Source organism: Bubalus bubalis, chromosome 9 (genome assembly GCF_019923935.1).
Source record: "Bubalus bubalis isolate 160015118507 breed Murrah chromosome 9, NDDB_SH_1, whole genome shotgun sequence".
Classification (NCBI taxonomy): domain Eukaryota; kingdom Metazoa; phylum Chordata; class Mammalia; order Artiodactyla; family Bovidae; genus Bubalus; species Bubalus bubalis.
In genome coordinates, this window is record NC_059165.1 from 56,914,607 (window position 1) to 56,928,228 (window position 13,622).

At 43.5% G+C, this 13,622-nt stretch overlaps 1 protein-coding gene across 5 annotated transcripts in view; it reads right to left on the reverse strand.

Annotated features, from left to right (window-relative positions):
* Positions 1 to 13,622, reverse strand: part of ARHGAP26 (Rho GTPase activating protein 26) — a 468,401-nt gene that overhangs the window by 67,073 nt on the left and 387,706 nt on the right. For 4 of the 5 annotated variants that reach the window (XM_045166568.1, XM_045166569.1, XM_045166571.1 and 1 more), the window contains exon 20: positions 10,459 to 10,612. In XM_045166568.1, the coding sequence (XP_045022503.1) occupies positions 10,459 to 10,612 (154 nt within the window). Of the gene's footprint in view, positions 1 to 2,293; positions 2,950 to 10,458; positions 10,613 to 13,622 lie in introns of those variants that run through there. The other variant, XM_045166572.1, reaches the window with a different exon arrangement.

Below are 13,622 nucleotides of genomic sequence, written 5' to 3' on the forward strand. Positions count from 1 at the left end.
TCAGTGTGACAACCACACATCACAAGTACCGCCATGGATGGCTCAGGGAATAAGTCCCCTAATTCCACTTTCACACAAAGGGTCAAGAGAAGAATGGTAAAGAGGAGGGGTGTGTGTGTGAGAGGCGGGGGCTGCTTCTCCCCCAGAGGGGGCAGAGAGCTGCGTGTCGCTCCCATCATGAGGTGCACAGTGTGTGGAAGGGAGGGGAGGGGAGGGTATAGATTTCCTCCAAGACAGGGTTGAAGCCAACACACTTGAAGATCAGAAATCACTCTCATGCTTCAGCTTTGGATTTCCCAACCTTCAAGCAGTACTCTTCAAGTCTAAATGCTGAAGTTCATGGGCTATAATCATTTCTGTCAGTGATGTCTGATGTGACATGACAACAGCCTTGCCAACCTCCTTCTCCCATTCTATCTCTCGGGTGCCGCTGTCCTCAAATTCTATCCTGCATGTTTCACCTGCTTAAATCGTCAAAGGTTTTGAGTACGGTGGTAAGCAAAATAAACTGAACAGGGCTTCCCAATTTTCTCAAAACCCAAGATGATTTCTCTCTATGTCACTGCTATAGTCACCAGAAACTACATAAAACATTTATTTGCAGTGTGTCTAATCACAAACGGTGTCACTTCTACCTTTTACAAGAGAAGCTGAAAAGAATGATAAAAGTACTAAATTATTCCTTTTCATTACAGGAAGCATGTGATCTTACTATCCAGAAGGTGGGGATGGGTAGTGAGGAACACAGGTGCCTTATGCTGTGAGTCTGAGTTTCCAGAGCAACCGCTGATTATGATGGAGTAACTCTAATGTATGTCCATAAAGGTCAGAAGTTAAAGTTTTTCCATTATATATTCTGTTTTAAAAGGGGTCGCAGAGTCAGACACAACTGAGCAACTGTCACTTTCACTAGTATTACTAACCGTTTCAAGGAAGAAGTCTAACTCAGAGAGGGCAAGTAACTTGCCCAAGTTTACACAGCTAGGATATAGCAGAGCTAAGGTTTCACTGCCCAGGCCACATTGGCTTTCCCTTAACACCAGATCCCAAGGCTCAATGATGCTTTGTGCGTGACAGAGCCGCTTATGTTATGACAGAGCCCATTTCAGTCTTCAGGTACCTATGTGCAGCCACACATCTCTATATAAATGAAATCACTATTCGTTTGCAGGATCTCTGCCATAATGATAACCATCCACTATGAGAAACATATTTCCCCCCTCAAAAATAGTGTTTCAGAATAGCATTTCCTTAAACTATGGAATCCTGTTTTAAGAGGCTGAAGAGAAGCACTGTAAAACCATCTTCTATGGTCACACACATTTAGGAAATGCAGCCTAAGACATGCCCCTCGGGAGATTCACAATGGACATATTAAAGGCACAGAAGTCCTCTTGTTAAGAATCTGTTGAACTTCGCCCCATTCCACTCTTTGCACTTGTCTCCCATTCCTGCATCGGTCTGGTGAATGGTGATCTACAAGTCTCACATCTTTCCTACATGCTGATGCTGACCCAACACTTTCAGTATCACTTACCCTGAGATCTCTTTTTCTGTCAAGACCCACTGCAAGGGTCTTGATTTTCTTGGGTTACATACACAGTAGATGCACAGTAAGAATATCTGTTGGCTTGATTAATTGATGAACCCATCCTGTCACGATTTATGACCAAAAGGCAAGCATTTGCCAAGTAGCTGGCTGGCTTCCTTGAGGAGCTTTAAAGGAAAGCGCTGGTGAGCTCACTGGACTCCCCTGAGGGCCAAGGGCAGGCACTCTGAAGCTCCACTACTGTCATCGCTGCAGGGACAGTCAAAGTGCCAGCGATGACACAGGCTTGGCCCTGAGAGCTTTACATTGATGTCCATCCAGATTTTATTCTTGTGGAAGTCCATCAGCCTAAGGCACTGTGACTGTGGTTCTCAGACTTGAGGACCACGTGTTGAAACGACCTGCCGGGCTTGTTAAACCACGATTGCTGGGCCCCTCCTCCAGAGTTGTCTAGCCTGTAAGTCTGGGTGGGGCCTGAGAACATGTATGTCTAACAAGCTCCCAGGTGGTACCAATGATGGTGGCCGCAGGAGCGCGTTCTGGGAACCGCCGTACTGCGCTAAGACCCTGCCCAGAAAGAGCAGCATGCAGAGACCAAAGCAGCCTACAGCACAAGCTTTTCTAGATTCTTAACTCAGAGAGACATTAAAAATAAGACCTCAAGGCTGTTTCCAACTAGGAATGTGTTCCTAGCTAAGCAAGCATCTGCTTTCCAGACTGACTGAAAAGATTTAAAAGTAGTTCCTGAACTCCAATATGCTTTTAATTTACTTAATTTAGGATCTGGATCTCCCAGTAAGATTCCTCCAAATTATATACATAGGGAGGAGAGAGACAATCCCAGTTCTTAATCCAAATCGAGAAAAACAGCCACTTAGTGTTCCTTCCAAGTCCACTTACAGGCATAATAGTGCTGAAAGCCATGCAAAATCTTAAGCTTACTTCCTCCCTAAAGGCACTACCAAAAAGTGGAGGTTTAAAATGCTTAACACCTACTTACATAGACAAAATACAGCTAACTCCAGAATAAAACTTGTTCATTCATATATTTAATTAAACTCCAAGGTTTCAGCATCTACCATGTCATGGCAAATGGGGGGAATTATTTAAGACTATTTAGTAAGATTACTTAGTTTATAGAAGAAAATGCAGGCCCTTTCCATGATTTTAGCTTGTAAAGGGGGGAAGAAAACAATCCGTGTGAAGGAAAACACTGTTCCTTTTTTGATTTCCACTCTGTCAGGGACGCCGGCTAAGCACTGAACGGTGTTTGGTCCCCGTCTCCTCCCATACCCCCTCTGCCGACCGGCTGGAGATATCCAAGCCCACAGACAGCCCTGGTGCTTGGGAAAGAAATCCTGTGGGTCATGAAGAGTGAGGCCTGCCTTGAGCAAATTTTTCTGTGGAAAAAAAAAAAAAAAAAACCGCTAATAACCAAACGCATTTATCCAATAAAAACCGGATGGATCACCAGGCAGGATCACCACCCTCAACCAAGTGAGATCTTGGCTGGGCAATGGGAAAAGCTGACAGGAAGCCTCTCAGAAAACAAGAATGTGGGTGACATCGGTGACAATCTCTGAAAATGCCAAGGGAACCTAGTCTGGTACCAAACCGAACCTGGCTAGGCATCCAACCTAGCCTTGGAAAAGCTGTGGCCATGGTGGCCGCAGGAGCCTGAGATGTAAAAGGGATGGTTCAGGGCTTGTCCAAGAGATGGCCACGATTGAGCAGGCGGGAACTACCGTGGAGGTGGTGAGGAGTAAGAAGAAAAGGAAAAGGATTCCTTGTGAAAATCATTTTGCTTTCAAGCTATTTTGCAAGGTGGGGAACACCGCCAAATTTTCAGGCAAAACTGTCTGAAGAGATCTTTTATGCTTGGAGGCAGGTGAGAAAAAATACCCTCAATCTAACAGGAAAGATCCTCTTCCCACAGAAAGCTGATTTAACCACAGAGGAAAACTTCCTCTTTCAAATCCCTGCATTCCAAAGAATGACAAATAAAGATCACTGGAGCAAACTCAGAGCTGCCTGTTTGGGTGTAACTCTTTTGGCTCTAAACTCTAAAATAGCATTTAGATGGTAATATTACTTTTAAAAATATGCCATTAGTTATCACTTGTCTAATGCCTCTTATTCACTCAGTGATTTATCTGGACCCAATAAATAACAGTGAGGCATGCAGCTTATCACGTACCCGGTGGGGTGTGGAGGTTTCCTATGTTTTAGGAACAGGCCTGTCTACCCCGGTGGGTCTAGGTTTAAGGTGGGGCAGTATCTGCCTCTACAGTAGAAGTTCCTTCTTTCACTAGTAACTCAAAGACTGACCTGACAGCTCCAGGCCATCGAGACAGGAGGCCAGTGTGGAGAATGGTCAGAACAGCCTGGGACATCTCTCTGCACCTGAATATCACAGGCCAGAGATGAGGGAATAAAGGGACAGGAAGGACAGAGTAGAAGAGGACCCCTGATGAGTTACTGATAATTGCCATTCATAGTGCCGAACACATAAAAGACACAACAAAAGATGATCTCGCTTAAACATCACAAAACCTTTTCATGGAGGGTATGAATACCCTATTTTACAGATGAAGAAACTGAGGCAGAAAGTATTAAAGTAACTTGCCTCCTTCCCCTCCAAATCCATACCTGCTTTTCTCTATGTTAATTTTCTCCACAGAACTTTTCAACATTTGCTATCTGAGATTCTGATATTAGCTTTCTAGAACATAAACTCCATGACAGCAGAAACAACGCAATTTCTTATCACCCTATCTTTAGGACTCAGAACAACACCTGGCCCACAGTCAATGTTCAAACAGTATTTGTGCAGTGAATGTTGACTGAATAAGTAAAACAGAAGTAAGCTTTTAGAGGTATCTCTCTTAGTGAGCTTTTCCCAGGTTTCATGTGAGAGCAGCTGAAGCAAATTCAGTAGGAGCCAACAGTGCCTCAGAGAAACAACTCGGCCTGGAAGCAGGCCGTGTTTATCCTCTGAATTCCAGGCACTGTTCTCTTGCCTCTCACTGGCCACTAAAACTGGAGAGGTTGACTCTGGCAGAAATTGAAGGCATTTGGCATGCACACATCTTTTAGGTCACCAGAAATAACTTGGACATGCATGTGTGTGTGTGTGTTAAGAGGAAAGGACAAGAAAAATCAGTTTTATTTATGGGGCTACTGGGCAGTGAGTTAGTTTTTATGGGTGGGGACCACTTAAGCAGGGAGAACTCTCAGGTTAGGTTGTCCCATTACTGGAATCATCCCCTGTCCTTCTCTCTATCCCTACCCCAGTGGTCTGAAAAAAAGCATTTCTTTGGTCAGTTTTAATTTGGGGGAATTACTGCAGTATCTTCAGTCCCTAGTGGGATGTCCCCTGACTTCTTTCTCAGCATTTGTTTACTTCCTCTTTAAAAATCACTATCGTCCAAAAAAGCGGAGGCATGAGGCCAGTTCTCTTGGTCACTAGGAAGGAAAGAGATGAATTTCTGCTGTCCTTTGTAAGCACCCAGCGAATGACCTCTGTTCTTAGGACAGTTCACCCCATTCTGTCTACCATTGGGAGTAGGGGGATGGGTGCGTTCAGGGACACATTTGGGGCCAAGGACAGGCATTGGCCAGTCGATGTTGGTGCCAGGATTAAAGCCTAGGTCTCCCTGCTTTCCATATCAGTGATGGAACTATCTTTCTTTTTGCCTCTGCCATCAGCTATGGGTTTGGTTTTGTTTAACTTCTTAGAATTTCATTTATGAGTTATTTTCTTTCAAATAAGTTCTGTAAATGGGAATCTCATCTTCATATGCCACTGCGGCAGGGTGAGAACCTTCCATCCCCTCCTACTGACCTAGGCAGCCCAGCTCCATCCCAAGGCCATTGCTCATGACTCTGACTTATGTCAGTTAACCTTTGCTGAAAAAACTGGCCCAAATTCAGTAGCTTAAAACAACTACAATGCATTACTCCTCATGAATCTGCGAGTTAATTGGGCAGCATTTCTGTTGCTCTTTCCTGGACTCACTCTTGCGGCTGCACTGGCTGACTGGTGGCCTGGGTTCTGGGCTTAGCTGGGAGAGTAGGCCTTCTCTCTCCAATAGTCCTTCATCCTCTAGGAGGCTGGACTGGGTTTTTTTACATGGTGACCGGGTTCCAAGAGGATGAGACAGGAAGCTGCTGGGCCTTGTGGCCTGGCGTGGAAGTCATATGATGGTCAAATCAAGTCAGAGGGTAAAGGCCAGCCTAAGTTCAAGAGCTCCACCTCTTAAGGGGAGGAGCTGCAAAGACTCTTGGGCCATATTTATCATAGGCCTCTGAGACAGAAAGGACTGGGACCATAAGAAGCTAGGGACTAAAGAGTTTCACCTGTTACCAGAAAACATATGGATTTAAAGTGGCCAAATCTTTTAACTTTTCAGAAGAAGCTGGAAATGCAGATTTTTAAAAATCTATTAATAGCCTATTTTTTAGAGCAGTTTTAAGCTTATAAAAAATTGCTCAAAATAACTTAGAGTTTTCATATAACTCTCCCCTTTCCCTAAGTTTCCTCTATTATTAACACCTTTCATTACTGTGGTATATTTATAGCTACTGATGAACCAGTTTTGATACATTATTATTACCACTGTTATTAACTATCAACTAAAGTCCACAGTTTACATTAGGATACACTCTTTCTGTTCTATGAGTTTTATGAGTTCTGAAAAGGCATAATGTCCTATGTCTACTTTTGGAGTATCCTATAGTCAACTATCACTGTCTTAAAAAACCCCTGTGTCCTTCCTGCCCTCTAATCTTTTTACTGATTTTGTAGTTTTCTGTTTTCCAAAATGTCATGTAGTTGGTATCATACCATACTATAGTCTTTTCAGAGTGGCTTTAGACGTGTATGGTTCATCCATGTCTTTTCATGACTTGATAGCTCATTTCCTCTCAACATCAAATAATATTCCATTGTTTGGATGTATCATCGTTTGGTTATCCATTCACCTGCTGAAAATGACTTGGCTGCTTCCAACTTGGCAATTATGAATAAAGCTGCTATTTATATTTGTGGGCAGGATTTTGTTGTGAACGTAAGTTTTCAACTTATTTGAGTAAACACCGAGGAGTGTGGTCACTTGATCATGTTGTGTGATAAATCTACGTTTAGTTTTATAAGAAGCTATCAGCTTGCCTTTTAAAGTGGCTTTCTCAGTTTGCATTCCCACCAGCAATGCATGAGACTTCTGTTGCTCCTTATCCTCATCAGCATTTGATGTCAGTGATTTGGAGGCTAGCCGTTCTAACAGGTGTGGAATGATATATCCTTGTTTTAATATTGAGCATACTGGTCCTTTATCAGATATGCATTTTGCAAATGTTTTCTCCTAGTCTGTGGCTTGGCTTTTCATTTTCTTAATAATGTCTTTTGCAGAGCAGAAGCTTTTAGCCTAAATGAAGTCCAACTTACCAATTTTTTCTTTCATGGATTATGCTTTTGGTGCAATATTTAAACAGTCACTGCCAAACCCAAAGACGCCTAGTTTTTCTCCTATGTTGTGTTCTAGTGCATTTTACACTTAGGTCTATGATCCATTTTGAGTTAATTTTTGTGAAAGTTGTAACGTCTATGGCTAAATTCATTTGTGTGTGTGTATATGTCTAGTGGTTCCAGCCAGCATGAAATCTGGATTTTGTTGTGAAGTGACCTGATCTTAAAAGGTTGGTTCAATTTTTTTTTTTGGTGGTCATGCTGAGATGACAACTAAGTTCCCCTTCCTCCAATACACATTTCCGTAGAAAGTTTTCCTCCATCCTGGATCACCTCTGCCTCCCTCATCCCCTTATCTGAAATGCTCTTCCATCCATTCGTATCATCTTTCCTAGTGCCCACCTCGCATTTCATCTACTCCACCTTTCCCAACTCTAGACTGGCTTGTGTACCTAAATACCCACTTAAGAGTTGCTGAACTCTATATACACTTCTGAGCTCTAAGTCCCATTTAGCACTGTCGTTTACCACCGTCTTTCCTCCTCAACCAGAGTATAAACTTCTGGGGAGGCCCAGGAATTCTCTCCTTCTCCTTTACCACAGGAAGCTCAGCAGAGATCTGAGCACAAATTTGGTCAGTGATCTCCACCGACCATTTTAGACAAGCTAAAGTGCTCTTTGACCTTTAGGAGAGATGGCTGAGGACCTCCCAAAGACAGGATCCCTGAAGTCTTGCCCTAGCAAGGCTGAAATGGTAGCATCTCTGATTCTGATGCCAGCTTTAGCATTATGTCCACACAAACAAGAGGGCACTCATCCCCTAGGAGAATTAGGAAAGATTTACCAATGAGACAGCAAAATATGGCCTCTGAAGCACCAAAGATGCCGAGTCACAAATGTGTTTCTTTCATTATGATTGTTATGTGGTCAGAAGGATCATCCCAGTCATTATGAAAACAGTGAAAAACAAATGAATGAAATAAAAAAAGACAGTTTTCTGGTGACTGGTTCCCCAGATTATGCCTAATTTATACTCAATGTAGTGGTAATCCCCCACCCCTTGATTTGGCCTTGTGTCCTCATCTGCATCATTAAGTGTTTCCCATTCAAGGAGTTTGGTGCATCTCAAAGTGAGCAGGATGGAAAGAATGAAAGGGTCCAGGGCTGAGACCCAAGTGGTCTGGACTGGTTGGGACAGAGCCCAGGCACCACAGCAGAAGGTGCTTCAGACCTCTCAGAATTCACAGCCTCAGGGAAATGCTGCGGCTTGCATTTGCCGGGGTGACCTCGAGTCTGTCTGTGTGCGGTCCATCCAGGCCAATCCCAGGCAGAAAAAACCAGGCAGGCCCAAACTGGGTGACAAGCTCTCCCGGCCCTGGGTTTCAGAAATGGGTGGTGGACCAGTTGCAGTGTGGAGCCACTGACACGGCCCTCATCAGGGCTGAGGCAAACTCCATGTCAGCACTGCTTCTACCTCAAGAGCAGCCTCCCCGGAGCTCAGGATTCCCAGGCATCACTGAGCTATTCCCTCGAATGGAAGACAACAGCCCAGCAAGAAACATACCCACATTCCAGCCTCCCATGCTCCACCAAACAAGGAGACTGTTCCTGGCCTCATACTCCCTTCCCTGGGAAAGCCCCCAGACCTATAGTAGGTAGGCATGTGTCCCGTGGATGGCATGAAGCAGGTGAAGTGACAGCCAGTGTTTTACATAAAACAAATCTAGCTTACTTAAAGTATGATTTTTGTACATTTCATAGCATATGACAAATAATTGGGTTCTCAAAAAAAAATCACATCTAGACATCAAAAAATAAAAAATCATAAGCCTCCTCATCCATGACCTGTTTAAAAGACATAACCCCTCATTTCCACGTAATTCTCTGGACACACTATACTCAACAAAGCCTTAGGGGCTCCCAGACACCAGCTGCTGAAAACAGAGCTTAAAGACCACTAGTTGGTGCTGCTGGTGAAAATCAGGGAGTGTTGAGCAACCATGCTCATGCTGAGCAACAGATAACCTCAGCAGCTTAAACCTCAGAGGCTTAAACGAAATGGAAGAAAAGGAACCAGAATCGCCTTAAAGTCCAGGAAAGCAGCCTTGGGAGTCCCTGAGGGAGCCATCCAACAAGGGAGGGAGGCTCCATTGGCCGTGGAGAACAAGAAGGGACTCACTGCCCACAAGCTGAACAAGTTACATTAGTTTGAACATTTGAGGATACTTCCTGGTATACAAACACATCGTCTACCTCATAATAGGTAAGTAAGTAAACTTCTTGAATATCAAGGTAGGATTTAAAGCTGTCAACAATTAAAAAGAGACCTGATTTTCTCAATGTACAGTTTCATCTTACACTGTGGCTGCATTTTCTAAACACCTCTTAACCATTTTAGAGTCATTTTTCATTCCAACCCTTAGTATCCCTTAGTCTCTTCTAAGGAAAAAAAATGTTAGACCCATTTTTTGGGTCTGTAAATATGTTAGCGAGATAGAATGGCAGGGTGCAATCATGCAACCACAGCGAGGAGAAGGGTAGGAAAAGGCTCTGACATGCTGGTGTCTCACCAAGAGAAACGACTGCCCTGAAGGCAATTTGTGGCTGAACCTCAAACTATTTTCACCAGAGAAAGGCAAAGTCAACCCTGCTCTTCCTGAGTTTCACACAACTGTGGCCAGAGGGTCCAGTTTTTCTGGTTATGGCCTCACATTTTTTCTGCAAAGGCTCTAGTGGACAAGATTTATGGGGTGGTCTGAAGAAGCAAGCTAAGTAATGTGGGATGCAACCACAAAAGAGAACTTTCTGGCCCAAGCAGAATAGATCTAGTTTCCGTGGAGGATTGAACAACCAGTCTCAAAAGTCTCAGCTGTGGGGGGCTCAACACCAAAGAATGAAGCAACAGAGGTTCTTCTCTTTTAGAGCATCTGCTCTGTGATCATGGTCATGCTAAGGTTTGAGGAGCTAAAGACTCAAAAGGCTCCTGGAGCTATTCTCTCTGGCAGTGGAGACAAATAGCACTGAACATACTCAACAAAGTTGGGGAGAAGGGAAACTGTGACAACACAAATGAGTGAGACAAATGTAGCTACGGATCTACTGAGCTACTACAGTGCCCGGATGTTTGTAAAACCAAAAGAAATAGTTTTTCATGCCCCAGCAGCCAGCACAGGCAAGGAGCCATCACCAAAGCCATCTTAGCAGGATGGTAGATCAAACATCACCAAGGCCAAGAAGCAGTATGTTAAGAATCGTGATTCCCCTTTGAGATGATGATGCTTAAAACATGTGAAATAAACTTAGCCAAGCTTCCAAGTTGAGGGAGAAGGTTTACATTAGGCTCATGGGACAATACTCAAAGTCAGGCGGGGCCAGAGAGCACATTCTGGGTAGAATGGCTGACAAGGGCCGCCTGTGGCCGGCAGCCGGACGTCATACTTACAGTGAGTTGGGCCGGGTGGGTTTGAGCACATCCAGGTCTGGGTCACTGGAGTTCATGTTGGGCTGTAAGCTGCTGCTGGAATTGAGGATGCTGTTCGCATTTGAAGAGACGACAGATTCCAAACTGGAGTTGATGAGGCTGTTTCTTTGTTCCTCTGGGGGCACAAAAACCCACAAACCCCATATTAATATTATTCCATTCGATTCCATTGGGATAGTCTGTTCCTACCTATCCAAAAGTTTATAAATAATGAGATTACATGCAGCTCTCTGGTGCTGATGAAACTAGGAAAAGGACATAGGGAAGAATTACAGGACAAATAAGAATCACAAGTGGGAGGACTTCCCCGTAAATTCTGTGGTTGGGAAACTGCCTGCCAATGTAGGGGACATGGGTTTGATCCCTAGTCTAGGACAATTCTACATGCCGGGGGCAGCTGGGCCTGTGTGCCACAACTACTGAGCCTGTGCTCTAAAGCCTGAGAGCTGCAACTACTGAGCCCACACGCCGCGACCACTGAAGCCAGTGTGCCTAGAGCCTGTGTTTTGCAACAAGAGAAGCCACCACAATGAGAAACCTGCACACCACAGCTACAGAGCAGCCCTGGATCGCTGCAACGAGAGAAAGCCCACGAACAGCAACAAAGACCTAGACAAAGCCCCAGCACAGCCAAAAATAAATAAATGAATTTTTTTTAAAAAATAGGAATTACAACTAGGAAAGGAAGCACCTGAGAGTAACAGTCGATGTGAAACTTTAGAGCAAAATTCATTCCTCTGCTTGACAGGACATATCTTCTCTTTCACATGACAAACCTTTTCCTGAGAGTGGCTCAACCACCACACCATAAGTTGTGTCTTCTTTGGACTGGCAGATGGTCAGAACAGAGAGAACCTTCAAAGCCCCTTTGCAGTGAATCAATATCCTTTTGGCTTCTGTAACATTCACCCTTTATTCTAAAACTCCTGCCCCTAACACTGCCTTACTTGCCTAAGCCATGTCCTACCTCTGACCCTACGGTACCACACTATAAAATATTTACTCTTTAGCCATCCACTTCCTTATGGCTCTGCAGTCTAACCCCCTGATCACTCCCCAGCCAGACCCTTCTGGGTTGCCTCTAGCTCCAAGTATTTGATGCTGAGCTTCCAGTTAGTTTTTTGACTAATAGATCCGTAAGGACTACAGAGTAGTCTACATATACAAATCGGAGTCTATGTTCCAAGCAGTCATATTAGTGCTTGGAGAATATTACCAAGTCAGAGGGGAGAAACCCTGAGTTCCCTTCAAGACCATACTCCTGATTGGGTATGTAGAGTCAGGCAATATTCCTTGGCTCTCTCTTTCTTGGTTAATGCAGCTATACAATGGGGAGCATGGAAAATGCCTTGCACAGCTTGGGGAGCTGTCATGAGGATCAAGTGGGATCATATGCAAGAATGTGTTTTGTAAACTTCATAACATTGCTCAAAGAAAAGAACTTTCTGTTTCTTCCCATCTTTAAAAACTTGGAACCATGTGCTGAAGAAAACTTTTTGGATGATTTAGACAAATGGCATGGGCACTCCTGTAGGAGCAAAACATCAGAGACATGGAATGTCTTTCTTGTTCCACATTCCTTACAGATACACCATATTGGAATCAACTGATGTTTTGGGCAATCAATTCATGTATAAAGAAATATCATATCTGGGTTAATCCTCACTGGATCTTTCTGAAATGAGCCAGAGGTATTCCATATCCCTAAGAAGAAAGACTAGGCTCACTTACATGGTAGTTTAGAGGTCAACATTTGAACTCAGGTCTCTTTAGGCAAAATAGAGTGTGGGGGGGTGTTATGATAAAAAATGCTCTTCCTTTGCACTACTCATGTATATAAAAATAAGCATATGAAATGATGTTAGAGTAATATTCACATTAGTTACACAAATACATAAGGATACAAACACACATACACATCAAAAATACCTAGCAGCATCTTGGCAAATTCTCAAGGTCATGTTGAAGCCTCTCAGAATTCTGAGTCCAAAAAACCCATGAAGCTTATGGGATATCCTTGAACTCTAACTAGATTTTGAAAAAAAACAGATTATTAAGTTGATTCCTGAGGTTTAGAACAATTCATATTTCAAAAGCTTGAGTTCCAAAGAGAAACAACAAAGAAAGAGAAATCAAGAGTTACATCGAGCCAAGATGTGGGAGGACTAATAGGGCCTGCAAATGGGAGCTTGCTACCAGGAAGAAAAACAACTCCAAAATTACATAATTAGGGGATCATTGAGAGAATGGATATGCCATTTATCAGTATGAATCAGTTCATAAGTAAGTAAAATTTTCCTTTGCACAAAATCCTCACATCAAGACTCCTGAAACAGTATGAGGAGCCCAAGACTACCTCCATTCCACAGGGAGTAAGGATGACACTTCTTTGGGGCTCAAAGGATGTGTGTTCTGCTTCATGAGAGGAGAGATGAAGAGTTTTATTAACTCTGGTTTGAGGCTAAGTATGTAGGACATAATTATCTGAATTCATAGGAAAGAGAAGAGAATAACTATAGATCATATTTCTCTGTGATTATATTTACCTGTCCATGCTGCTACTGCTGATGCTAAGTCGCTTCAGTCGTGTCCAACTCTGTGCAACCCCATAGACGGCAGCCCACCAGGCTCCCCCGTCCCTGGGATTCTCCAGGCAAGAACACTGGAGCGGGTTGCCATTTCCTTCTCCATTGCATGAATGTGAAAAGTGAAAGTGAAGTCGCTCAGTCGTGTCTGACTCTTTGTGACCCCATGGACTACAGCCTACCAGGCTCCTCTGCCCATGGGATTTTCCAGGCAAGAGTACTGGAGTGGGGTGCCATTGCCTTCTCCAACTTGTCCATGAGAGGGGTATAATTCTATGAATTAAAATAATGCCTTGCTAAAAGAATATTAGCTTTTCTAAAATATTATCAGGACATTTTTTCCTGTCTTACTATTCATCAGAAAACAGAGTATTTGAAATGAAACATTTTTAAATTTTCATTTATTCAATAAATATTATTGAGCTCCTCCTGAGTACCGAACCCAGCTCCCAGACAGCAGTCACTGACACTAATTCACTGGTAGTTTAAGCAGATGAACATTAGAGTACTGACTGGTTCATATGTCTACCTTTCTCAGTA